Source organism: Rhinatrema bivittatum, chromosome 6 (assembly GCF_901001135.1).
Source record: "Rhinatrema bivittatum chromosome 6, aRhiBiv1.1, whole genome shotgun sequence".
NCBI lineage: Eukaryota > Metazoa > Chordata > Amphibia > Gymnophiona > Rhinatrematidae > Rhinatrema > Rhinatrema bivittatum.
In genome coordinates, this window is record NC_042620.1 from 71,822,706 (window position 1) to 71,848,299 (window position 25,594).

The 25,594-nt window shown below is 43.9% G+C and overlaps 1 protein-coding gene across 6 annotated transcripts in view; it reads left to right on the plus strand.

Moving 5' to 3' along the window:
* Positions 1-25,594, plus strand: part of MBD5 (methyl-CpG binding domain protein 5) — a 600,490-nt gene that overhangs the window by 564,420 nt on the left and 10,476 nt on the right. For 4 of the 6 annotated variants that reach the window (XM_029605434.1, XM_029605437.1, XM_029605439.1 and 1 more), the window contains one exon: positions 547-659. In XM_029605434.1, coding sequence (XP_029461294.1) covers positions 547-659 — 113 coding nt within the window. The remainder of the gene's footprint in view (positions 1-546; positions 660-25,594) is intronic. The other 2 variants (XM_029605436.1, XM_029605438.1) reach the window with 1 other exon arrangement.

Sequence of the window (25,594 nt, forward strand, 5' to 3'; positions counted from 1 at the left end):
TATTTATTTATTTATAACTTTTTTATACCGAAGTTCAATTAACAGAGTTAATTATCAATCCGGTTTACATTACAACCAAAACAATTGACAGTAACAAAAGTTGTCTTACATAGAACAAATTTTTAGAGAAGAGATCTATAAGTATTTAAGATTATCAAACTACAAATGGACAAGCAAGTATTAACTATTATGAGGGAAATGTGTGACAATATTTGTTTTCATTTTTCCTATGAAAATAAAAGAAAATGAAAAACAAACTACAGAAGCTAATGCTTTAAAATGTTCATATAATTACTATATCTGCACCTCTGTATGGAATTATTTGTTTATATTTTTGAGCCTCATTTTTGTTTGTTTTCTTAAATGGTGGCTCCAGCATGTTGTGCATTAGCAAACAATTAACTTAGGTGGCCATTTGGTAAATATAACTTTGGGGGTATAAAAAAAAGGGAAGAGTATTGTTTAGACACAATGATAGCTAGGTCCAGAACAAAAGAGTTTTTGCATATCCAATAGAAAAGTTAAAGCAGTGTTTAATAATTGCAGGTCTGGGTAATGTGGTTTGGTGTTCATACCTTCACTCAGGTGGAGCCCGAGAGGTTGAAGACACTAACAGAAGGTCTGGAAGCCTACAACCGAGCCAGGAAGAGGAACAGAAAGTAAGATCCAACTTGTTACCATCATTATCAAATCATGGAAATGATTGAGCCTCTTCCAAAGGCATGTTATCGATCAATGAGGATGTCTGTGATTTTGCAAGGCCAGAGGCAGTTTATTTGTTGTTTTTCCATTTAATTAAATAGAAAACAGAATGTAGTCAGATTTCAGCAACTTTCAGAAAAAGGCACATACTATCAGCTACTGAAATACAATCTATACGCAGTTGATATTTACAATAGTTTGTGATTACCAAACTTTGAGCCAAATGTGCCAGGTTTTTTTTTCCCATAGACACAAACATCCCTATTCATGAAGGTATGTTAAGTATTAATGTGCCAAAATGCACATCTTTACGACAGGCTCCAGGGGCATCATTAGCTCTGGGCATACAGGGCCTGGGCCCCAAGTCTCTTTCTTGGTGTCAGTCTCCAGCGGCTATCAGGCAGCAAAAAGGAGAGGCCTGGGCACCATGGATCTCAATCTGTGGTGGCCTAAGAGAAAGCCTGGCGGGGCTGCTGTGGACCCCATCTGTGGCAGCCTAAGAAAAGGCTCTAAATAAGAGCCTGAGTGTGTGTGTGTCATATAAATATATATATATATATATATATATATAAATGTTAAATAGTTTGTACGAAATCGCTAATCTCAGCAACCACTGAACCAATTGCTTTCAAATTTGGACACAAGCTTCACCTCACATACGGCAAGGTTCTTCTACACTTACATTACATATATGTCACACCGAGGGCTGGTAAAAAAGTTTTAAAATTTGGTTCCACAAAACAGCGACAACTGCTGGACGTAAGTGCAAGCTCTTACACCTTGCACAAATGCTCACACCCCACACACACGTGACCAATGTTTGGGATTCACACACCCTCCGACCAGACACAAATCCACCCTCCTCACACACCCCCACACACATGCTAATTGTACTTCACACACCCTCCCAAAACACACAAAAACCCACAAAATTCCAGCATGCTACACCGGGAGGCCACTCACATGCCGCATGTTAGCAATTCCCACACCCTATGAACTCACACAAAAATACCCTTCTCACATGACTTTTCTACTTACTGCCCACACCCTCCGAACGCACGCAAAACTGCAGAATAGTTCAGGCTGCTCCAGCGGGGGGGGGGGCAGCACCGCTCCGTGACACATCGCATACACTACGGCTGTCGACTGCCAGCAATCAAAATGGCGCCGACGGCTCTGTCCCTTACTAGGACACTCGGGAACGCCAATGGCGGCCGTAGCCCATGTGACATAGTAAGGGCGAGGGCCCGTCGATGCCATTTTCTGGACTGGCAACCGGCGCACCTTCACCCTTACTATCTGAGCGAGACGACTGCTCCCATTGCTCCACCCCACTGACAGAGTAAGTTCTAACAGCCGTCGGAGACAGTTTCAGTGCTGGCTGCCGAGGGCCCGGCGCCAATACTTCCATGCCGGAACGAACGCCCGCTCCACCGACTACCATTTTTGACAGGTATCGGTGGGCCTGCAGGGGGGGGGCGTGGGGATGTTCTTGCGTCCATGTTCCGGGGGGGGGGCAGGGGGACGTTATCCCCGAGTGTGTGAGATTGTGTGTGTGTGTTAGAGCATGTATGTTAGAGAGGGAGTGGGTATATGAGAACAGGTGTGTGTATGTATGTCAAAGAGGGTAAAGTTTGTGTTGGGCCCCCACCCCCTACTAATCTACAACAATCTCAGCATGACTGGAAATCAAAAGTTGCTAGGTACAGAAACCAGGGAATTTGTTTATCTTTTAGTTTTAATTATTGGTGTTTAATGTGTTTGCTCATTTGATATATTTTATTGATTTGGGGGAATTTTTAAAAATTTTGATATGACTTTTTAATTATTGGTTGTTCTTTTCATCAGCTGTTTTGAAATATGTATTTATTAGTATGGTTTTACTATTATGATTGATGTTTTATATTTCTTGATTTTAGTGTTTGATATTTTATGAGGATTGGTGATGTATCTGTTTTTTCATTGTAGCACTACATACAGAGTCTGGCTTGTGGTTTTCAGTTCAGCTTTTGTCTGCAAGTTTGTTTTTACTTTATAGTCTCTTTATTCTGCATTTGGTTTAGGTCTGTCTGTGTTCTGCATGTGTGACAGGTGAGATACTCTGCCAGCGAGCAGTTTCTGTGTAGGGATCTGTAACGGCCTGATTTGTTCTGTTTTCATAGTAGGAAGTGTATTTGTGTTTTAAGGCCTGGTGTAATATTTACAGTGTTGCCTTTTCATAGGTAAGGTTGTTACTGTTGGAGTCTGGCAGTTATTGTATTATGGTGTGGCAGATTTACTATAGATTCAGAGTACATTTTTTGCAGGGTTTTGAATTACACAATGTTCTGGTAGTGGAGGGAGTTTCTGTTGCTGTTACTGAGGTAACAACTGAATTTGAATATTATTTTTCTGTGGTAAGTTGCAATGTTCTCACTCTGCTCTGTGAACACAGGGTATTGATAACTTGAGGTGCAGGGTTTATATTGGGATTCAGTCCTATCTTGTATAGGCCCCAGATTTCACTCTCATATAGAATTTTTATTGAGTGATGCTGTCAGATAACTTTGGTGATAGTTCTACTAGATGGTGGAAACAGGCCAGGGGTTTCTTTGTTTACAATGTTGTTCTGTCTAGAAACGCCGCTGACATGCATGCCCAGCATCTTAAGATAGGGTGCAGAATGTTTGTAGTGGTGTCTCCTGCTTTATGAGCCGGGGTGTCCTGTATCTGCTGGGATAGAATTTGGTAAAAAGCAGGTATGGCGAGAGCCATTGAATCCCCACTAGGATCAAACTAACAGGGTGGTTTCCTTGTCACATGTCATATACTCCTTGACGTCAGCTGCATGGGAACATAAAACAGAGATTATTTGTGTGATGTCCAGTTATGTGTTTATATAGGATTATTCTTGGTGAGGGACGTGCGGGGAAGCTGCCAATCATGATTAAGTTAATTATCAAAACCTCTGGGAGAGGGAAGAGGAGAGCTTATGGGCCTGTTCTTTGGATCTTTTAGGTAACCAGCAACATCTGATAGGCTCCATTATTTTCAATAGGGCATATTCACTAATTTTTCACTCTAACACTTAACACACCTTTGTGAATAGGGGGTGACAATGAGAAAACCTTTCAATACATCTGGCCTTTTATTAAGAATTAGGAATGTTAAAGTTTAGCACAGTAGAATTCTAGATTGGAGTATTAAGGTAAACTTGTTTATATTTTACCTTTACCAAAATAACATGGCCTTGAGTTGTATCATTTTATTTTTGAACTAAATATGTAATCACAAAAAATGCTGGTAATTTCCTTGTTGTTGGACATTGAACCAAAATAATAACTTTCTAAAGCTTTCTTATACCCACAGTCCTGTTCCAGTAGCACAGCATTCTTGATGCAGTTTTATCTAGTAAAGGTGCCCAAGCATGTACTTTGTGTACTAATGAAACTTTGCATTCATCCAAAAAAAAAGTGACACAAGCCATATGCCCCTTTCTTTAATACCTAGTCATCTTCATTAAACCTGATTTCACACAGTATAATGCATTCCTCTGTGATTTAATAGCAACTATTTTATACCATGCCATTGGATAGCTATTCAGCTGATATCATTGACTGTAGAACTTGACATTCTTTACACTTTGCACATTGTGCAAGAAATAAGAACAGAAGAAACAAATTGAGTGGAAAAAATAGTGAATGTGCAAAAGACTAGCTAAAGAAATCAAAACTTTATAAAGTAAATAAACACACAATCTGATATCAGACACTTTAACTAAAACTAGTTTATTGTACACTGTAAAAATCAAACCAACACAGAAAAACAATCTTTCAGATAGACAAATTAAAGGTACCTTGGAGCCCAGGTGGCAACTTGACCATAGGTCCCTCTCTGGTCCCATTTCTCTTACTCTCAGTCCAGCCCTGTAGGTTAGGTTGAGTCAATAAATAGGGTGGTGTTAGCCCAACTTGAATTGCTAGGTTTGATTCCCTAACCCACTTCTTGCCCCTCAAACTCACAGGAGCTGAGAGTTTTCCTTGGAAAGGAAATATTGTTAGTAAATATTTTTATATATTTAGTTAGTTATTTTATATACTGTTGTTCCAAGCGAAGATCACAACGGTTTACAAAAATAACATTCATACTTTAGGTCAATACATACTTTGGTATATTACATACATAAATAAAGGTTGTGCAGTTTAATAGTGCTTTGCATATTCCAGATAACTGCTTATTCTCTGGCGTATGCAAAGTACGCCAAACTGCTGACCCTACCCATCTATTGCACTCATCCAAGAGCCTTTCGCTCTGTGTTCATCGGTGGTGGCCGGCCTTTCACCGGCCACCACCGATCCTGCCTGCCTACCAGCATCCTCAAGCCCCGTGGCCCTCCGGACCGTCGAGCAAGCCGCCGACCGCCGAAACCACGCTGAGACCGCACGGACGACCCTCCCTGAGCTCCCGCCCTCGCAACCCCTCGGAGCCAATCCCAGGTCAGGAGCCGCGCTGACATCAGCGCCTGGGAGGGGGGAAGGAAAAAGGCCTTTAAATCCGGCCTACCCTTCGCAGCGCCTGCGCACCGGGCGTCGCACGCACGAAGGAGCGCGACCTAAGGGGCATGCCCCTTGGTGCACCCCTTAGTGAGCACCACTTCCTAACACCCGTATCGAATCTCCAACAAAGATCCTCGCATCAACAGACAGAACAGACTCTCGACGGGACCCTCTCCTTCACAAACTGCTCCTACTACCAGTTCTCAACACTGCCTCTCGCCACTCGGTGAGCAACTCAAAGAGCCCTGTCTGCTCTTTTTACCTTGCTGCTATACGTATTTTAAATCACTGTATGTCATTTGCTGCACTGTATATCATTTGCTGCACCATACTGCACCCTTTCCACAGCCCTCCCCCTTCACACCCCATATCCTCCACTGCAACCCTCCCTCAGAAGCACCCCCTCTCTGCACACCACACTGCCTACTACTGGCTGTCCCAAATGGCTTCTTACCCAATCCCTTGTATCCACCACCCTCTCTCCAGACTACCTCCCCCTCCCCCTCTTCTCCGCCACCCACCCCCCTTTCGCAAATCCCTAATCCCCATCCTCACCTCTCCCTTGACCCAACTCCTCGGTCTCACCACCCTCTCCATAATACTCATCAACGCACAATCCCTATGCAAAAAGACACCCATTCTAAATGACCTTCTTAACTGCACACTTGACATATGCGCTGTCACGGAAACATGGCTCAAAGACTCAGACACCATCCTCATCAACCAACTCCCCTCAACTTCCTACGACATCTTCCCTATCCACCGACCCAAAAAAAGAGGAGGACTCCTCCTAGCAGCCAAGAAATACTTAAACCTTAAACCCATCAGCATAGCCGCCCCACCCAAACTCGAAATAGGTCTCTTTAGGGCAGCTGCCCTGCAAATCTGTCTAGTCTACGCGCCCCCTACCATCCTCGAGTCTAACCCCTCTCCCCTAATTGAATTTATTGTTGAATGGATAAAAACCGATACCCCCTCCATTATCCTCAGAGACTTTAATCTCCATGTCAATTCTCTCCCCCACACTGCATCATGCGAAACCCTCATTCAATCCCTCCTTGCCATAGGCTTCCGACAAATCATAGCATCTCCAACTCACAAAGCCGGTCATACGTTGGACCTGATGTTTATCAACTCTGACTTCCTCACCACTAACACACCCACTTGCACCCCAGTACCATGGTCCGACCACTGCCTCATAGAAGGCAGACTCTCCACCAAAAGCCCCCTCCCAAGTAACAACACCCCCTGCACCACCATAATATCTAGAAAAACCTGCCCCAGCGACAAACTAGCAGACGCATTATCGTCTTCCCTACCGAGTCTAGTCTGCTCAGACCCTGACTCAGCTTTAGCATCCTGGAATAGCCTTACAGAAGTCATTGCCAATAAGCTATGCCCACTCTCCAAACGAGTCATAAATACCTCTTCGAAACTCTCAAAGCCCTGGTACACCCCAGAGCTAAAAACCCTAAAAAGCAATCTCAGACAAAAAGAAAGAAAATGGTGCAAGGACCCAACCCCGCAACACTCCTCCAGCTATAAAACAGCCATACACAAATACAGACTCGCTACCCTCAAACACAAGCGAGACTTCTATGCAAAAAAAATCCATGACTACAAATTCAACCCCAAAGTGCTTTTCTCCTATGTCGCAAGTCTCACCACTTCTATTCCCCCCACTATACCAGACACCGAGGCTGCATCCAAATGTGAAGAACTGGCCAATTACTTCCAAAGTAAAATCTCCAACCTCCTCTCCAGATTTCCCCCCTCCAATAATTGTTCCCCCACCAACCTACCCTCTGTCCCCTCACCCTCCCAACCCACAATGGCCGCACTTGACTTCACTTCCTCTAAAGAAATCGCAAGTCTTCTTCAAAAACTTAAGCCTGCCTCTCACCCCGACACCATCCCTACTAAAGCCCTAATAGCCATCCCTAACATTATAGCCAGAGCCATAGCTGATATTATCAACTGCTCCCTCGCCCATGGATGTTCCCAGGTTCACTCAAGCACGCAGTTGTCAAACCCCTCCTTAAGAAACCCTCCTTAGGCCCAATCTCCAACCTCCCTTTTATTTCCAAGCTGATGGAAAAAGTTGTCAATTCTCAACTCATGGATTACCTCGAAAATCATGCAATCCTCCATGTTTCCCAATTTGGCTTCAGGAAACACTTTAATACCGAATCTCTACTCCTCTCCCTTTCCGACCATCTCCTCAGAGGCCTGGGCCAAGGCCACAGCTACCTCCTTGCCCTTCTCGATATTTCGGCCGCCTTCGATACCATCAGCCATCACCACCTCCTGACACAGCTAGAAAGCATTGGCATCTCAGGACTAGCCCTCGCCTGGTTCCAATCTTATCTCTCGAACAGAAAGTTCTCTGTTAAAATTGGAAACAACCTATCTGCCTCACACCCTTTACAACAAGGAGTCCCGCAAGGCTCATCACTTTCCTCAACCCTGTTCAATGTTTACCTCACCCCTCTCTGCCAGCTCCTCTCCGACCTTAAGCTCAAGTTCTATCTCTACGCTGATGATGTTCAGATCATCATTCCCATCCACAACTCCATCTCTGAAGCCCTAGAGCACTGGGAAAACTGCCTTGCAGCCATCAACTCCCTCCTCACTAACCTTCACCTTGCCCTTAACACTAATAAAACCGAACTCCTACTCATCTCCTCGCAACCCCTCCCCTCCCCCCCCCCCCCCCCCCCCCCCCCCCCCGTCTAATGACTCCAAACTCAACCTTCTCACAGCACAACCATCTGTTAGGGACCTCTGAGTTCTTCTTGACCACGAACTAAGCATGAAACCTTACATCAATTCCATTCTCAAAGCAGGTTTCTTCAAACTCAACGTTCTCAAAAAACTCCGACCCCTACTATACACCCAAGATCTCCACACAGTGATCCAAGCCACCATCACCTCCAAACTAGATTACTGCAACGCACTCCTCCTAGGGCTCCCCATGTCTACGATAAAACCTCTCCAAATGTTGCAAAATGCTACAGCAAGACTTATCAATAACACACGCAAACATGAACACATTACCCCTATCCTCAAAGATCTACATTGGCTCCCCATCCGCTCCCGCATACATTACAAAACCCTCACCATAGTACACAAGTCTATCTACACCCACAATTCCAACTGGCTTGACCTTCCCTTCAATGCCCCCCAAGTCTACTCGAGCCACCAGATCTGCCAGCAAAGGTACCCTACATGTACCCTCCCTCAAAACAGCTCATCTCTCCTCCACCCGCGACCGCGCCCTTTCTATTGCTGGTCCTGCTCTCTGGAACTCCCTACCCGTCCACATGTGCCTTGAACCATGTGTGATCAAATTTAAAAAGAAACTAAAAACTCTACTGTTCAACCAAGTTTATTCAGAATAGTTCCTCCCCTACACACAATTTCTCACACCACCCCTTGGTGACCTCCCATTCCTTATATTAAGGAGCTAATTATACTGTAAATTGATCTTGTTCTTGTTTTTAAACTATTGGTTAACCCCCCTCCCAGTTCTCCTTCCCTGTTGATATGTATTTCAAGCCTTTTTGTTAGAATGTGAACCGGTATGATGTCCCCACTAATACCGGTATATAAAAGTTTCTAAATTAAATAAATAAATAAATATATCAGAAGGGCATTAAAGGACTGCTGAAAATGTGACACTGAGAAGAAAGCCCTGAATTTTTAGAAAAAATACTTTTTAGTAAAAAGTTATTTCCTTGGGTTTACAATGACATATGTTATTGCTGTGCAGCGATAAAGGCATTTCAGTCTAATCATGGTGTCATATTATGTAGAAACTGTTTATTAAAAAGAATGAAGATAGGAGACACGCCAAGTCTTCTATCAAATGCAAACAGTTATTGAAATGTTGTCATGTTAAATGTCTATCTAATGATAAATATCAAAATATATTTGCATACATCCTTACACATAAAAAAATATCATTTTAATGTAACCCTTGATTTGGGGGGGGGGGGGGGTTAAGTCCCAAGGGCATACAAACTTATTTTTACTCTTCAGGGTATACATCCAGCTAGCACTCCTCCCATACACGACTCTCAGCCCCAAGGATGGATCCTTTTTGTGGGGGGAAGTTCTCGCTTATGGCCCAGGCAGTGATGTGTTCCTTTCTGTGTTCTCTGTTAGATGCTGCAACCCATAGGGTGAGATGCTGGGACAAACCAGGCAGGACAAGGCACTGGGTGTTACGTTAAATGTTTCTTGATTCCTTAACAATTAATTTAAAGTCCATTTTTTCATAAATGTGAAGTTACAGCTGACTGATGTACAGAGGTAATTTTCTTCTTTTGGGTAGGTGTCCTTTATCTCAGGTATGTGTGTAAAGCATCACATGGTGGTTTTAAACTTCACAAAGCTTTCCCAATGGGCCAAACAGGAATCCTATTGGAGAGGTCCTTTCAAACACGAAAAGGCGTACCTGAGTGCAGATTATTCACGGTCACCCAGCCTGTCCAGGTCCCATAGGGTGGAGATCCAGTTAGGAAACTCCAAAAATCTTTGTCCTTCTCAGTCTTGGTGTGAATGACTTCTCTTGCAGGAAAAGTATTAGGAATGGGGAACCAGGCTATCCCAGCCCTGGAATCCTAGTAGGGAGGGGTGAATCAAATAACATTTCCACAAATAGTACATGAATACTTGCTTTCTGTAAAAAAAAAAAAAAAAAAAAAAAAATCTTTTGGTGACTGCTGCTTTACTATCACTGGTGCTTGCCCCATGTAGGGAATAGATTAGGGCTCATAGGCTTTTAGCCCATGTCCTTTGTGTCTGGGAGGAACCTTCTCCAAAGGGTGCAATGTTTAAGCAGCTGTCTCTTCTGGAAAAAATCAAGATAAATCTTGGCCATCAAAAATCTCACACTATGGTACTGTAACTGGTGCTTGCCTCACCTACAGGCCGATACAGTACAGTGTGCTCCACCGGAGCACACTGTACTGTTAACCAGCATTTGGACGCGTGTTTTCGACGCGCTAGCTTTACCATTTATTCAGTAAGGGGTAATAGCACGTCGAAAACGCACGTCCAAACCCCCCCCCCCCCCCCCGAGACTAATAGCGCCCGCAACATGCAAATGCATGTTGATGGCCCTATTAGTCATTCCCGCGCGATTCACTAAGTAAAATGTGCAGCCAAGCCGCACATTTTACTTTTAAGAAATTAGCGCCTACCCAAAGGTAGGCGTTAATTTCTGCCGGCACCAGGGAAGTGCACAGAAAAGCAGTAAAAACCTGCTTTTCTGGGCACCCTCCGACTTAATATCATGGCGATATTAAGTCAGAGGTCCCAAAAGTTAAAAAAAAAAAAAAAAAAAAAAAAGTAAAAAATTTTAAAGCAGCCTGCGGGTTGAAAACCAGACGCTCAATTTTGCCGGCGTCCGGTTTCCGAACCTGTGGCTGTCAGCGGGCTCGAGAACAGACGCCGGCAAAATTGAGTGTCGGCTGTCAAACCCGCTGACAGCCGCCACTCCTGTCGAAAAAGAGGTGCTAGGGACGCGCTAGTGACCCTAGCGCCTCTTTTTACCGCGGGCCCTACTTTAAATATTTTAGTTTCTGAATCGCGCACACAGGACACTGGCCTGTGCGCGCGCTGGGAGAGTGGGCGCTCGCCTGTTCTCCCGCAAACTTTATCGGCCCGCTAGAGAGTAGAGTGAGGCTTACAGGTCTTCAACCCCTTCACGGGAGTCCTGAAAGTTGATCTGGCAAAAATCTACCTCACTACAAATAGGGGACAACCTTCTGGCAGGGTGTGCAAAGAGAGGAACCTCTTCAAAAATAAAGTTCATGATGAGGATGGGAGACTTCACAAGAGAATAGGAAAACTGCATCCTTACTGCTCTGAAGCTAACTCAAAATGACCATACTGAACATTAAAATTGCTTCACTAAATAGGATCAGGCAACCAATCAGAGCCCTCCAGGTTAGGAGGGGCTGAAATTGATGGAAGGCTCACAGAGATGTAGATTCTAAGGAAGGACCTAGGGCCATCTAGTGGCTGACCCAAGGGTTCGCCACATTAATAAAAGAAAAATGTGTGCATAATGTCATATATTAATACCAATACTAGAACCACAGTCCTTTAATTGTTAATAATTTTGTGTTGGACCGTTGGTAAACAGTGACCCACAAATGCAAAGAATACCAATAGTGTCCAAATTAATTTTTATTTTACCAAGAACCTATATATTGCATGTATACATTAGGCTTGATTGACCATCATAATAGGTGTTATCGTATAGCTTGGTTACACTTTAATACTCCACCTTCTGTTTAATCATTGGTCAATGTATTTTCCTCATGTGAATATCACCTCTGTTGTGCTCTTTAAATTTTCTTGTAATTTTACATTACTGAATCATATCGTTACTTAGCTTAATGAATGAAAGCCAAATTGTCCAAATAAAATGGCCTGGTAGACTCTGCCATTCTGCCCGCTCTGCCCGACATGGGACCATGTTTCGGATGTTGAAAATCCTTTTTCTTGGGCTCAGTTATTTCACCCACACTGTTCTTCAACTTACAAACGCTGGTACGCCATCATGTTTGTAAGTTGAAGAACAGTACGGGTGAAATAATGTTCTTATGTTCTTATGGTCCCTTGTCGGGCAGAGTGGGCAGAATGGCAGAGTCTACCGAGCCATTTTATTTGGACAATTTGGCTTTCATTCATTAAGCTAAGTAACGATATGATTCAGTATTGTAAAATTATGAGAAAATTTAAAGAGCACAACAGAGGTGGTATTCACATGAGGAAAATACATTGACCAATGATTAAACAGAAGGTGGAGTATTAAAGTGTAACCAAGCTATACGATTACACCTATTATGATGGTCAATCAAGCCTAATGTATACATGCATTATATAGGTAAAAGAAAAATTAATTTGGACACTTGATATTCTTTGCATTTGTGTGATATATTAATACCATACATTACGTCATTTGGAAAACATTTCAATCTACCAAACATTTAATGGGTTTGAGCATAGTTTCCCCTGATCTGCAATTACCTTTACATTTTCGGCCTTTGGATGCATCTTTCTTATTTTGGTAACTTTGGGACTGGGAATACCATGTAGACTTTTGTCAGAATGCCAGTCACAGTCCCACATGGATCAGATTCCTGGGAGTATGTTTCCCTGAAACAAATATTCAGTCTACTTGCTTTACTAACAAGTAATGCATATTTATGCAAATTGTTTTGGAGAATACCCTCAGATACCAAAAAGACAGTCCTATTGTCTCTAGATCTTTGTTACTGTTTTGCAGCAGTTTCTTTACTGGTGCTCAATGCAAACTATTAAGATGAAAGATCTATTTTCAGCTCTTCAGCTAGTTGCCTTTATTTGCTCTTAAAATAAGTTTTCATATAAGCATTATCTAGTATAGTGATTTTTTTTTTTTTACTCTTTATAGGGTCTAACAAACACTTACTGTGAAATTATTATAATAAATTAATTTAGCCAAAAAGAGGCCAGCATTCTGTTTAGAATGCATTTGTACATTACAAATGCAACCATTATGGTGTTGCAAGTGAAAATTTGAAATGCTTATAGCTGCCACTTCCCAAAATTTGCATTTGCGCAGTGCACTACCTTTATTAGTGAATGCATTATGGCATAATTAACGCATTATCGCGTGCGTTAACACCATAACGCATTTTGAAGAATGACCCTGATAGTTTTGCCCCTATCTGTCCTACCTAATAAATAGAAGGTAGGAGTTATGTGGGCACTTCTATACCCACATCAAGTATTAAGCGGATTTTCAAAGAAAAACTATCTAGGTAGTTTCCCTTCGAAAATTCACTGCAAATTGCGCAGGTGCCTTTCACCTAGTCATCTTACAGAAAATTGCCCCCTAAATAAATAAATGAATAAATGTGCCTTTATATAACCGTTCATTTGAGTAAATAATTAAAAGGGACCAAAATACATAAGAACATAAGAAATGCTATACTGGGTCAGACCAAGGGTCCATCAAGCCCAGTATCCTCTTTCCAACAGTGGCCAAGCCAAGTCACATGTACCTGGCAAGTACCCAAATATCAGATAGATCACAAGCTACTATTGCTTATTAATTACCATAATAGCAGTTTATGGATTTAACCTCTAGGAACTTATCCAAACCTTTTTTAAACCCAGTAACACTAACTGCTAAAACCACATCCCCTGGCAGTGAATTCCAGAATTTAACTATGTGCTGAGTGAAAAAGAGTTTTTTTCGATTTGTTTTAAAAGAGCTACTTGCTAACTTCATGGAGTGCCCCCTGGTCCTTCAGTTATTTGAGAGAGTAAATAACCAATTTACATTAACTTCAAGTCCTTTCATGATTTTGTAGACTTCTATCATATCCCTCCTCAGTTGTCTCTTCTCCAAACTGAACAGCCCTAACCTCTTTAGCCTTTCCTCATAGGGCAGCCATTCCATGCCCCATATCGTTTTGGTCGCCCTTCTCTGCACTTTCTCCAGTGCAGCAATATCCTTTTTGAAATGCAGTGACCAGAATTGCACACAGTATTCAAGGTGCAGTCTCACCATGGAGCAATACAGAGGCATTATGACATCCTCCGTTTTATTTTCCATTCCCTTCCTAATAATTCCTAACATTTCTGTTTGCTTTTTTGATCGCCGCAGCACACTGGGCCAACGATTTGAATGTATTATCTACTATAGAGTTCTATCATCTTATTGGTCCTGTAAAAATAAATGAATTTTTTTCCACGCTGTGATCCCTTTTATTCTTAAGATGATGGTTCATAGGAGTTTTCAAAATCATATAGATTCCTTCTTCACAGGTGATCATGACCACCCTTGAAGACTTATCTGATATTGAAAGCACATGTACATCATCATTCTTGGGTTATTCTTATAAGGGGCTGAAATAAAAGTTATAAAGAGAAAGGGAGTAACTTACTAGTTAGAGTAATGGTCTAGGAATATGGAACACACCAGTGTATAAATGGGGATAAGATGAGTTAAATTCAATAGAATCTGGTCAATCGCAAAAGCTTCAATCTAATCACAACTAAAGGAAGGTGTCAGCAAGCCTAAAATGTATAATCCATTGCAACTGTTAGCATTCATAGCAGGACATATGGTCTCACAGGAGTGTCTCAAGGGTCTGCCTTACAAATTTCAGTTTACCCCTGAGGAAGCTATTCTTAGCAAAACACCGGTTGTGCTGTTGGGTTCGTTATACATTAACACTTTGAACTGATATGCCTATTTGTTTTATATGCTTTTCTAAAAAAAAAACTCTTTAAAAAAATTATCTTGAAGGTGGATGATTAAATTGTCTGGGCGGTTCTAGCATACTACAACAGGACATGCTATCAGGCTTGCTGACACCTTCCTTTAGTTGTGATTAGATAGAAGTTTTTGTGATCAACCAGATTCTGTTGAATTTAACTCATCTTGTCCCCATTTATATATTGCTGTTTTTATCATAATTTGGGAGTTTTGACTTTCTTTTGTGTATTACTAGGAGTATGGAAACCAGAAATCAAATTATTTTTCTGCTATGACACTTCTTGTGACTTGGGCAAGTCACTTTCTCTCCTATTGCCTCAAGCACCCACTTAGAATGCAAGCTCTTTGAGAGATCGACTTATACCTATATATACATAATGTGCCATAAACATGCCTAAATAAACAAACAATTTGGCTCAGCCATAGTACTCTGTACTGTAGTGCAGGAGACACATATTGTGGCAGAATTTAGGTGCCATCTGAAAATGCTGTGGTTAGAACCCGAGGTGGGAGACACTGAGAGATTCAGTCTCAGAAGTGAGTTTCCCTCCAGCCCTTGGTCAATAAGGGCACCTATGTTGCCTTGAAGAGAGCGAGGAAAGAAAATAGGGGGTGGTGTTTCTATAAAAATTATTAGTGCAATAAGGTACTCCAAGGTGAAATCTAGTAACTTATAGGGCCAAAATCCTCTGTTTCATTAATGATGCGTAGTTTCATTTGTAACTAAGAGATGGCTACAGTTAGCTCACTGCTCCTTTTGTGTTTGTATTGTTTTTCAGGTATGACCCACATTAAGAGGGTTGACCATCTAACTAATTTCTTTTCTTGGTCCTGTTCCCCGATCCTATTTAATTGAGGCTGCTATATTATGATAAGAGATAAAGCACTATCCATAACAGGAATCCTCTCATTGCTCACTCTAATTTTAGTGACTTTCATTAGACTGCAAACATGATAATGACTTTGCTTGAACCACTCAAAGCAGTTACAGTCCTGTAATGTATGGCATTTCATCTTTTATTCTCTATAAAATGTCTAATAACATGGCGAAATATCAGACACACTGGAATATGAAACTGTTTCTGTTGCCAACTCCTAAAATAATTGGGGTCAATTTAACTGACATTTAGGATAAAATATATTGCAATTACCCAACAGCACTTTGCTAAAATAAGGATGCAGTTCAATAAGCAAGGTAATTCCCTTAACACAGTACAAACTCTCACATGCGAATTGTTAAAATAATCAAATTTCTGTAATCGTTATTTGTTAAAGTAAAATTATGGGGCTATTACTATAATGAGAAAGTTGCATGGTAATGAAAATTTGTACAGCCATACTTACAAGTTGTTCTAAAATTGCCTTCCAGTTCCACATCCAGTGTTGCAGACACACCAAGGAATAAAGCATTGTCCACATTCCTTATGATTTTAATTCATGCAAGCCATTTTTCTCTCTGAGAAAGGTTAGGCTTGAAAGTTTGCCTTAATAGAACTGTAGAGCAGAACTGGAAAGAAACCGCAGCTCTACCAGTTGTGCTTTCAAACTGGAGGATAATCTTCAAAGGCAGGTCTGCAAGTCAGTGTTTTGCCCGCAGAAATTGTCTTAGGTGTGTGGATAAATTTGGTGGGCTAATTTACTAAGAGGACTTGCGCACATGAGACCATTTTGAAAATTGTATTTATTTATTTTTAAAATTTATAATCTACCATTCTGGGTGGCTTACAAATTAGTACAACTTAGGTATATATTTCAACATAAGAACATAAGAAATTGCCATACTGGGTCAGACCAACGGTCCATGAAGCCCAGCATCCTGTTTCCAACAGTGGCCAAACCAGACCTCAGGAACCTGGGCAAGTACCCAAGCACCAAGAACATCCCACACTACTGATGCCAGTAATAGCAGAGGCCATTCCCTAAGTCAGTTTGATTAATAGCAGTTAATGGGCTTCTCCAAGAACTTATCCAAACCTTTTTTAAACCCAGCTACACTAACTGCACTAACCACATCCTCTGGCATCAAATTCCAGAGCTTAATTGTGCATTGAGTGAAAAAGAAATTTCTCCAATTAGTCTTAAATGTGCTATTTGCTAACTTCATGGAGAAGGCTATTATAAAATTATCCCCAATAGCATCTACCATTTCCAATTTGCTATCTTTTCTCTCTCTATCCCCCTCTCTCTTCCCATAAAAAAAACAAAAACAAAAAACTACCAAGTATCTTTGTTTTATATGTGAGGTTAAAAAATGCAACATTTATTTAACTAAAAGAACATATGTAAGGAGGAATAGTTTATAATAGTAAACAATAATGTGAAACTGGAATATGAAAATCTGTTAAATACATAAATATAAAAAAAATATTGTCTTCCAAGTAGGAATTTAATTTTTATTTATTTATTTATTTATTTATTTATTTTTTACATTTTAATGGTTGGGAATCCCCCACTGAAAATTTTTAAAAAATAAAATCATTAAGGTGAATTTTAAAAGCCCTACATGTGCTTAAAGCTGGGAGATACACGAAAGTCTTGGGCGGGTGCACGCTCCATGAATTTTAAGAAGCGCCCAAGTACACGTATATCTCCCAGTACATGTACAAATCGAAAAGGCAAACAAAGGGGCAGGGTCTGGGTGGGACACAGGAGGTCCGGGTCTGAACATGAAGTCTGCCATAAGTATTTACATGCACAAGCGTGTGCCAGGATCTCTTACCGCGTAACTTTACTTCTGCTATGGATGGCGTGTAAGTTTTAAAATTAAATATCAGGGCTAGTCAGTGGGGTTTTAAAGGATCGGGAATAATGGGGTGAAAGGGATGTATCTAGCTAGGGAGGTTAGAAAGTCCTAACCTTTACCGGAACAAACTGGGGAAACGGGAATTTGCGTCGGCTCGTGTGCCTATCAAAATCCCCCATGCGCACATCCATATAAAATTGTGCCCATATATACACATGTACTGCCGATTTTATAACATTCGCAATATTCATGCATATGGTATAAAATGGCTGGGTCCATTGCCGCAAGCCTGCATACATACGAATTTCCATGCTGGGTCAGACCGAGGGTCCATCAAGCCCAGCCTCCTGTTTCCAACAGAGGCCAAACCAGGCCACAAGAACCTGGCAAGTACCCAAATACCAAGAAGATCCCATGCTACTGATGCAATTAATAGCAGTGGCTATTCCCTAAGTAAACTTGATTAATAGCTGTTAATGGACTTCTCCTCCAAGAACTTATCCAAATCTTTTTGGAACCCAGCTACAGTAATTGCACTAACCACATCCTCTGGCAACAAATTCCAGAGTTTAATTGTGCGTTCAGTGAAAAAGAATTTTCTCTGATTAGTCTTAAATGTGCTACTTGCTAACTTCATGGAATGCCCCCTACGCGCATACATGTGTGCCTGCACGGCTGTTTAAAAGTTACCGTACCAAATTTAAATAGACAATGTTGTTTAAAAAAAAAAATGGAAATTTGAAAGTTTTAGAGCCAAGCCACTGATATCTGATTGTAACCACAATCATGCACTAGGAAATACTTGCAAAATTAAGTAACAGAGTGCAGTTGTGGAATGAACTGACTCAGCAAGGTAGGTCCACCTTGTTTCTTAAGTTAACAGATCTCTGCTGTTACACCAACATTAATTGTTATAAAGTGATGCAACAGGACTCTAAAGATTTCAAATACCCATTTTACCAACCCTGAAAGTGTCCTTTTAGCCAGAATTCTATTTATTTATTTATTTGTTTGTTTCCATATTTGTTGGGACACTGATAATCTACTTTTGTCCAGAATAGACTGTGATCTTTTTAAAGCATTTTTATGAACCAAACCAGTCAATGAAAAAGAAAAAAGAATTAACTGCAGAAAAATCAGTTTTTATTCTTAAAACATTTTCAGAAACAGATGTTGATTTTTCATTTGTTTTATCTTGAATCTGTAAAATTAATTATAAATGAGAAGATTAAAATCTACATATTTTGTGCTCTTATGATTTTAAAAGGGCTGCACGTGCGCCCATAAACGCACGTATGTCGCCGCGCAAAGTTATGCGCTATTATATAAAGTATACGCATAGGTTTTAAAATACTCTTCACGCGCGTATGTTTGCAGACTTTACATGCACATCAATTTTTTTTTTTCTGTGCTCATCCCTATATCAAACTGTAACAATGCATCTGCATTTCTAATGATCTGGTTCTCTTTTCTATGTTGATGTATCTCTTATCAATAAATTAGTATTTTTTTCATGTTTGCTTGAAAGAATAATGTGCCTCTGATGCAAAGTGTTGTCATAAACTGACAGCAGCTTCTTCTTTTCCTCTGCATTGCCTGACTGACAGGGGCCTCTTCAGCCATGCGGCCTCTTTTTTTGCCACATGGCCCAGCTGACAGTCATCTTCTCTTTTTGGCCATGGGGCCAGGCAGACAACTGCTTTCTCTTTTCGGCCATACAGACCCAGACAATTCAACTGCTGCATGGGCCTAGCTGCCATACCAGCCTACTCTTCCGTTCACAGGGAAAGAGGGACCTAGCGGAGCAAAAGACTCCCTCAGAGGAATTGTTAGGCTAAATTGGGCTTAAAAGTAGATAGGCAGAAGCTGTGGCTGAGTCTCGAGGAATATACCCAGTGCAGGAAGCCCTCACGAGTTAGCCCCGCAGCCACGTGACTGGCCTGACCGGCCCACCAGGGCATGCCCGAAGCCCCAATAGGCCAATCTGCCTCTGTTTTAGCCAGAGTTCTTGTATTTGTTCCCATATTTATTGGGACACTAATAATCTGCTTTTGTCCAGAATAGACTGGGATCTTTTTAAAGCATTTTTATGAACCAAACCAGTCAATGGAAAAGAAAAAAGAATTAACTGCAGAAAAATCAGTTTTTATTCTTAAAAAAATTTCAGAAATAGATGTTGATTTCTCATTTGTTTTTTTATTGAATCTGTAAAATTAATTATAAATGGGAAAATTGAAATCTACATATTTTGTGGTAGAATTAGACTGTCTTGACTAATGTTCCTACTTTGTAAGGTATTATGGGACTGACCTGTTAGTATTTAATTTGAAACTTTGCAAGTGAAAGAATTGCTATACAAACTACTCAGAAAGTGTAACTTGTGAGTAGAGAAGAAAAGAGCACACACAGCATCCCAGATGTTTGGTGACTGCTGTTGGTGGTTTTCTTCACAACATTTATCTACTGCACACAAAAGTTACATGATTAATTTTACTAGGCACTATTAGATTGGAAACAACAAAATGATATTTGTATTTGACAATGACCCTATCATTGTCTGGTTTTGACTGTTATGCATCCCAGCTTATTGAGGTACAAGAAAACAGCTGTTTCTGCCAGTAATAAATATCAGTTATTCAATTCATTGAGTACATTTACTGCTGCATATTACAAAGATATGATTTCTTAGTAGTTTAAAGGAGAAATTTGTTGTGCCCAAATTTTAATCTTTGTTTCTTGTGATGTATTTTGAATTCCTAATGGATCTCAACAATTTCCAGCTGGATGCTGGTCCTGTAAATTGAAAAATGAAATTATCAATTATCAAAAAAAAGAGATGTTCACCAGCTAAAGAACAGATCTCACTGTTGTTGTCAGTACCACTGACCTATCTGACTTTGCACTCATTGCATGTCTGTCTTCTCGTTTCCTCCAGTACCAAGAGAATTAGTGCCAGAAGACCTGGAAATAAGACACACCACACTATAAACTGGAATGACTGTCTGATTTGTTGCACACCATGTGCTTTGTAGCTGACGTGTGTCAGTTTTTGTCACATTACACTTTACAATGTCGCCTTATTTCCAAATGTCACATTTTTTGTGCTGTTGACCAATTTATTTTTGTTTGATGGGGAGGGGTTCTGTCCTCAGCCTGCTCAGGATTTACACAACAAAAATGCTTGAGTTCACTTAGATCCCCAAAACGTTTGGCAGTGGCATAATTAATTAAAAAAAAAAAGCCCTTGAAATTTGGGAAGTAGCTACTTTAGACAAATTCATTATTTCCTTTTTGAAAACCTCATGTTCCCAAATGATAAATGTTCTTGAAAATAGAGTACTTTTAAATAGGGATGTGAATCGTTTTAGGACGATTAAAATTATCGTCCGATAATTTTAATATCGTCTTAAACCGTTATGGAACACAATACAATAGAGATTCTAACGATTTATCGTTATAAATCGTTAGAATCGTGAGCCGGCACACTAAAACCCGCTAAAACCCACCCCCGACCCTTTAAATTAAATCCCCCACCCTCCCGAACCCCCCCCCAATAACTTAAACATTTCCTTGCCAAATCCTACCTCCTTCAATCCCCCACCCTCCCGAACCCCCCCCCCCAAATGACTTAAATTACCTGGTGGTCCGGAACGGCAGCGGTCCGGAACGGGCTCCTGCTACTGAATCTTGTTGTCTTCGGCCGGCGCCATTTTGGAAAATGGCGCCGAAAAATGGCGGCGGCCATAGACCAACAGGATTCGACGGCAGGAGGTCCTTCCGGACCCCCGCTGGACTTTTGGCAAGTCTTGTGGGGGTCAGGAGGCCCCCCCCCAAGCTGGCCAAAAGTTCCTGGAGGTCCAGCGGGGGTCAGGGAGCGATTTCCCGCCGCGAATCGTTTTCCGTACGGAAAATGGCGCCGGCAGGAGATCGACTGCAGGAGGTCGTTCAGCGAGGCGCCGGAACCCTCGCTGAACGACCTCCTGCAGTCGATCTCCTGCCGGCGCCATTTTCCGTACGGAAAACGATTCGCGGCGGGAAATCGCTCCCTGACCCCCGCTGGACCTCCAGGAACTTTTGGCCAGCTTGGGGAGGGCCTCCTGACCCCCACAAGACTTGCCAAAAGTCCAGCGGGGGTCCGGAAGGACCTCCTGCTGTCGAATCCTGTTGGTCTATGGCCGCCGCCATTTTTCGGCACCATTTTGGAAAATGGCGCCGGCCGAAGACAACAAGATTCAGTAGCAGGAGCCCGTTCCGGACCGCTGCCGTTCCGGACCGCCGCTGGACCACCAGGTAATTTAAGTCATTTGGCGGGGGTTCGGGAGGGTGGGGGATTTAATTTAAAGGGTCGGGGGTGGGTTTTAGCTGGTTTTAACGATTTTAACGATATATCACGATATTTTACCCCCCCAAACGGCAACAATACGATTCCCTCCCCCTCCCAGCTGAAATCGATCGTTAAGACGATCGAGGACACGATTCACATCTCTACTTTTAAAGTTTTCGCTGTCCTGAGCTGTCCTGAGCTTCACATTTAGGGGTCAAATTTAAAAGCACATGGACGCACCTATTTTATAACATGCACGGCCGGCGCACACATGTTATAAAATCTGATGACCGCGTGCACATGTGTGCCAGATTTCAAAATCTGAAATCATTTGAAAGCATTTTTTCTGGGTTTTTCAGGGTTTTTTCTGCGTCTGGTCCCCCTTCGCATTCGGTTCCTTTGGTAAGTACCTGTGGCTTTTGCCATCGTTTTTCGCGGTCGATTCCCAGCTCCCGCTTTGGGTCTCCATTGGTTATCGACCACGCGCCAGCCTTCTTTTCGATGGAGTCGTCAGGTTTTCGACAGTGCCCCCAGTGCCCGCGGACCATGTCCATTATGGATCCATATGAGGTGTGTATACTTTGCCTGGGGGCCTCACACGATGTCCAAGGGTCCCCAAAGGACATCCTGTGCACATAGATAAAATGGAGAAGCTTTTTGGCTCTCCAAAACCCTCCACTTCGGCGTTGGTGTCCTGCACACCTAAGGACTGCAGGGAACCATCCCCATCTCTTTCCCTGGCAGTCCCGCTTTCCAGTACACCTAAGAGAGGAGAGGGAGATCGATCCTCGATGGTCTCTCCCCTCCCCCTAACCTCAGGATCGTCATCGTCCTTGGTGCCGGGGAAAGACCGGGCCGAGTACTGGAAACATAGACACCGGTCACCGTCCTGACATGGTTCCGGAGCGACATCGGCAACTGCCGAGCCGCCATCGAAGTGGCACCAGCCACCGGAGGCCCCATCCTCCGGTGCCCCCGGTAGCCCGAGATGTTCCCCACTGGCAACTGTGCTGGGCACCGGGCCCCCTCATGACCCCTGAGGTTGTGCCAGCGACGCCTCATCCCCCTCCATCAGTCCTTACTACCCAGGACTTTCAGGAGGAGTTGGACCACAGGTGCAATCGGCGGTGCTCTCAAAGCGCTTCAGAGCATCGAGCTACCGGTGCCCGAGCCTCCACCTTCGTTGCTTGTGCCCCTGCTGGAGCATCTGGACGTCCTTCCTGGTACTCTATCAACGCAATCGGTGCCCGAGAGGCCTCCAATGCCTCCTCGGCCATCGATGCCCTCCACCGGAGCAATCCCGATTCCCGGATCCTCCAAGGAGGATGAGACCTCGGGGACCGGGCGCCCATGCCTGCAGTTCCCCAGCCACCGCCAGTTCTCCTCGGCGTGCCACAGCCAAAGCCCCCCTCAATGCCCGGGGGTCCATCGATGCTGTCAGTACCCCCATGGCCCTAGGTGCCTTTGGGGCCCAGGCCTACTTTCTGTCCCGGTCCCTGCCCTCAGCATCCGGACCCTAGCGAGGAGGAGGGGTCCTGTGACCATTGGGGTGATGACTCCTCGGACACATCCACTGATTTCTCCAAGACCCCTCTCTCTGAGCCTTCCCCACCGGAGGAGCGGCGTCTCTTTCCGCCCGAGGACCTGTCATTCACCAGCTTTGTAAGGGCCATAACAGAAGCCATCCCCTTCCAGCTCCTGTCTGAAGAGGATACCCGTCACAAGATGCTGGAGGTCCTTCAGTTCATCGACGCTCCAAAAGAGATTGTGGCGGTGCCGGTCCATGTCATCTTTAAAGAGCTCCTCCTCCATATGTGGGAACACCTGGTGTCTGTTCCCCCAGTAAACAGGAAAGCTGATACGACTTATCTGGTTCAACAGGCCGTGGACTTTGAATGGTGGCACTTACCCCACCAGACTGCAGTGGTGGAGTCCGCACTTAAAAAAAAAAAAAAAAAAAAGCCAGGCATTCTCAGACACACGCTTCTGCCCCTCTGGGGCACACACAGAGGGAGCTCGATGGCATAGGGAGGAAAATGTTCCAGGGGGCAATGCTGGTGGCCCATATTGCAGCCTACCAGCTGTGCATGACCCAATACAACTGCAGCCTATGGAAGCAGGTCCAGGAGTTTGCGGAGGGCCTTCCCCAGCAACAGCAGGAGTCCCTTGCAGCCATTGCCTCACTGGGACTTGAGGCGGGTAGACACGAGGTCAGGTCTACCTATGACGTCTTCGAAAACCGCAGCCCACCTAGCTGCCGGAGGCTTTGGCGCCATATGGCTGGCTTGGCTCCAGGCCTCCGATCTCCAACCGGAGGTTCAGAACAGGCTTGCGACCTCCCCTGTACAGGAAAGAACCCTGTTTATGGATAAGGTGAAAGCGGTCATGGCTCAGCTGAAAGATTAGCATGATACTCTTCAGCAACTCTCTGCCAGCCCCTCCCAAAGGCCCTTCTGCTGTCAGGAAGTCCTCCAGGCCAGGCTCTCGCAAGCCCTTCTACCGGCCAAGGAAGTACTTCCCTCCAGCTGCCCATAATCACCCACCTCGGTCCAGGCCCAGAGGCCGTGACTGGCAGCAGCGAGTTCTGAGGGCCCAACCAGCCCCCACAACAGGCTCCGTTGGCCAGCTTTTGACTGGTAGTGAGGGGGCACGAGCCAAACGCCGGTTCCCCTGGTGGTTGATCCTCCAGTCAGTGTCAGGCTTCTTTGCTTTTCCCGCTACTGGGAGGCGATCACTTCGGACCATTGAGTCCTCTCCATTGTCTGCCAGGGCTACCGCCTAAACTTCAGCAGGCTCCCAGAGACCGCTTCCCCTTGACCATCGTGAGGTACGCCCGCCCATCAGGTCATTCTTCAATCAGAGCTTTCCACCCTTCTAGCGGCAGATACGTTAGACCCTGTTCCCTGCGAGCAGTGGGGCCACGGTTTCTACTCGAGGTACTTCTTTATTCCGAAGAGAAATGGTGGCTTACGCCCCATCCTCGACCACTGAAGAGGAGACTGGCTCTGCTCCCTCGACTTAAAGGAGGCTTACTACCCATATAACAATTGTCCCCAACCACAGGATGGCACATTTTCAGAACAAAGTACTGCCCTTTGGGCTGGCTTCAGCCCTACGCATCTTCACGAAATGCTTGGCAGTGGTGGCTGCCTACCTCAGGTGTCACTCGGTCCATGTCTTTCCATACATGGACGATTGACTGATCCGGAGCGAATCACACTCCGGGGCCGTGAATGCTCTAGCCTTGACGGTTCAGACCTAACAGACCTTGGGATTCATTATCAACTTCCCCAAGTCACATCTCAATCCGTCTCCATGACTGGACTTTATCGGCACCAGGTTGGATATGGCACAAGCAAAAGCTTTTCTGCCCAGGGATTGAGCGGTCACCCTCTCCTCGCTGGCTGCCCTCGTTCACAACAAAAAGAAGGGACTGGCCCGTCTGCTGCTCCGCCTGCTGGGCCACATGGCGGCCTCGGTCCATGTGAACCCCCTTGGTCCGCCTCCACATGAGGGACCCGCAGTGGGCCTTGCGGTTCCAGTGGCAGCAGGCATCCCAGAATCTGGAGGCTCCAGTGACTGTGTCACGGACCCTCTTCGTCTCTCCTTGACCTGGTGGGAGGCCCTGTCCAATATGAAAATCAGACTCCCATTCCAGCCCGCGCCACCCCAGAAGACCCTCACCACCGATGCCTCGCCTCAGGAGTGGGGAACCCATATGGACGGCCTGCATACCCAGGGCCTCTGGACTGCAGCCGAGTCCCGCTGCCAGATAAACTTCCTGGAGCTGCGGGCAATCTGGTACGCCTTGTGGGCCTTCCAGGACAGGCTGTCCTCCAAGGTCATCCTCATCAGAATGGACAACCAGGTGGTGATGTGGTACATCACCAAGCAGGGAGGCAAGGGCTCCTTCCCCCTCTGCCAGGAAGCGATACAAGTCTGGGATTGGGCCCTCTCCAGGGGAATGTATGTCTGGGCCACCTGCCTGCCGGGCCACCTGAACA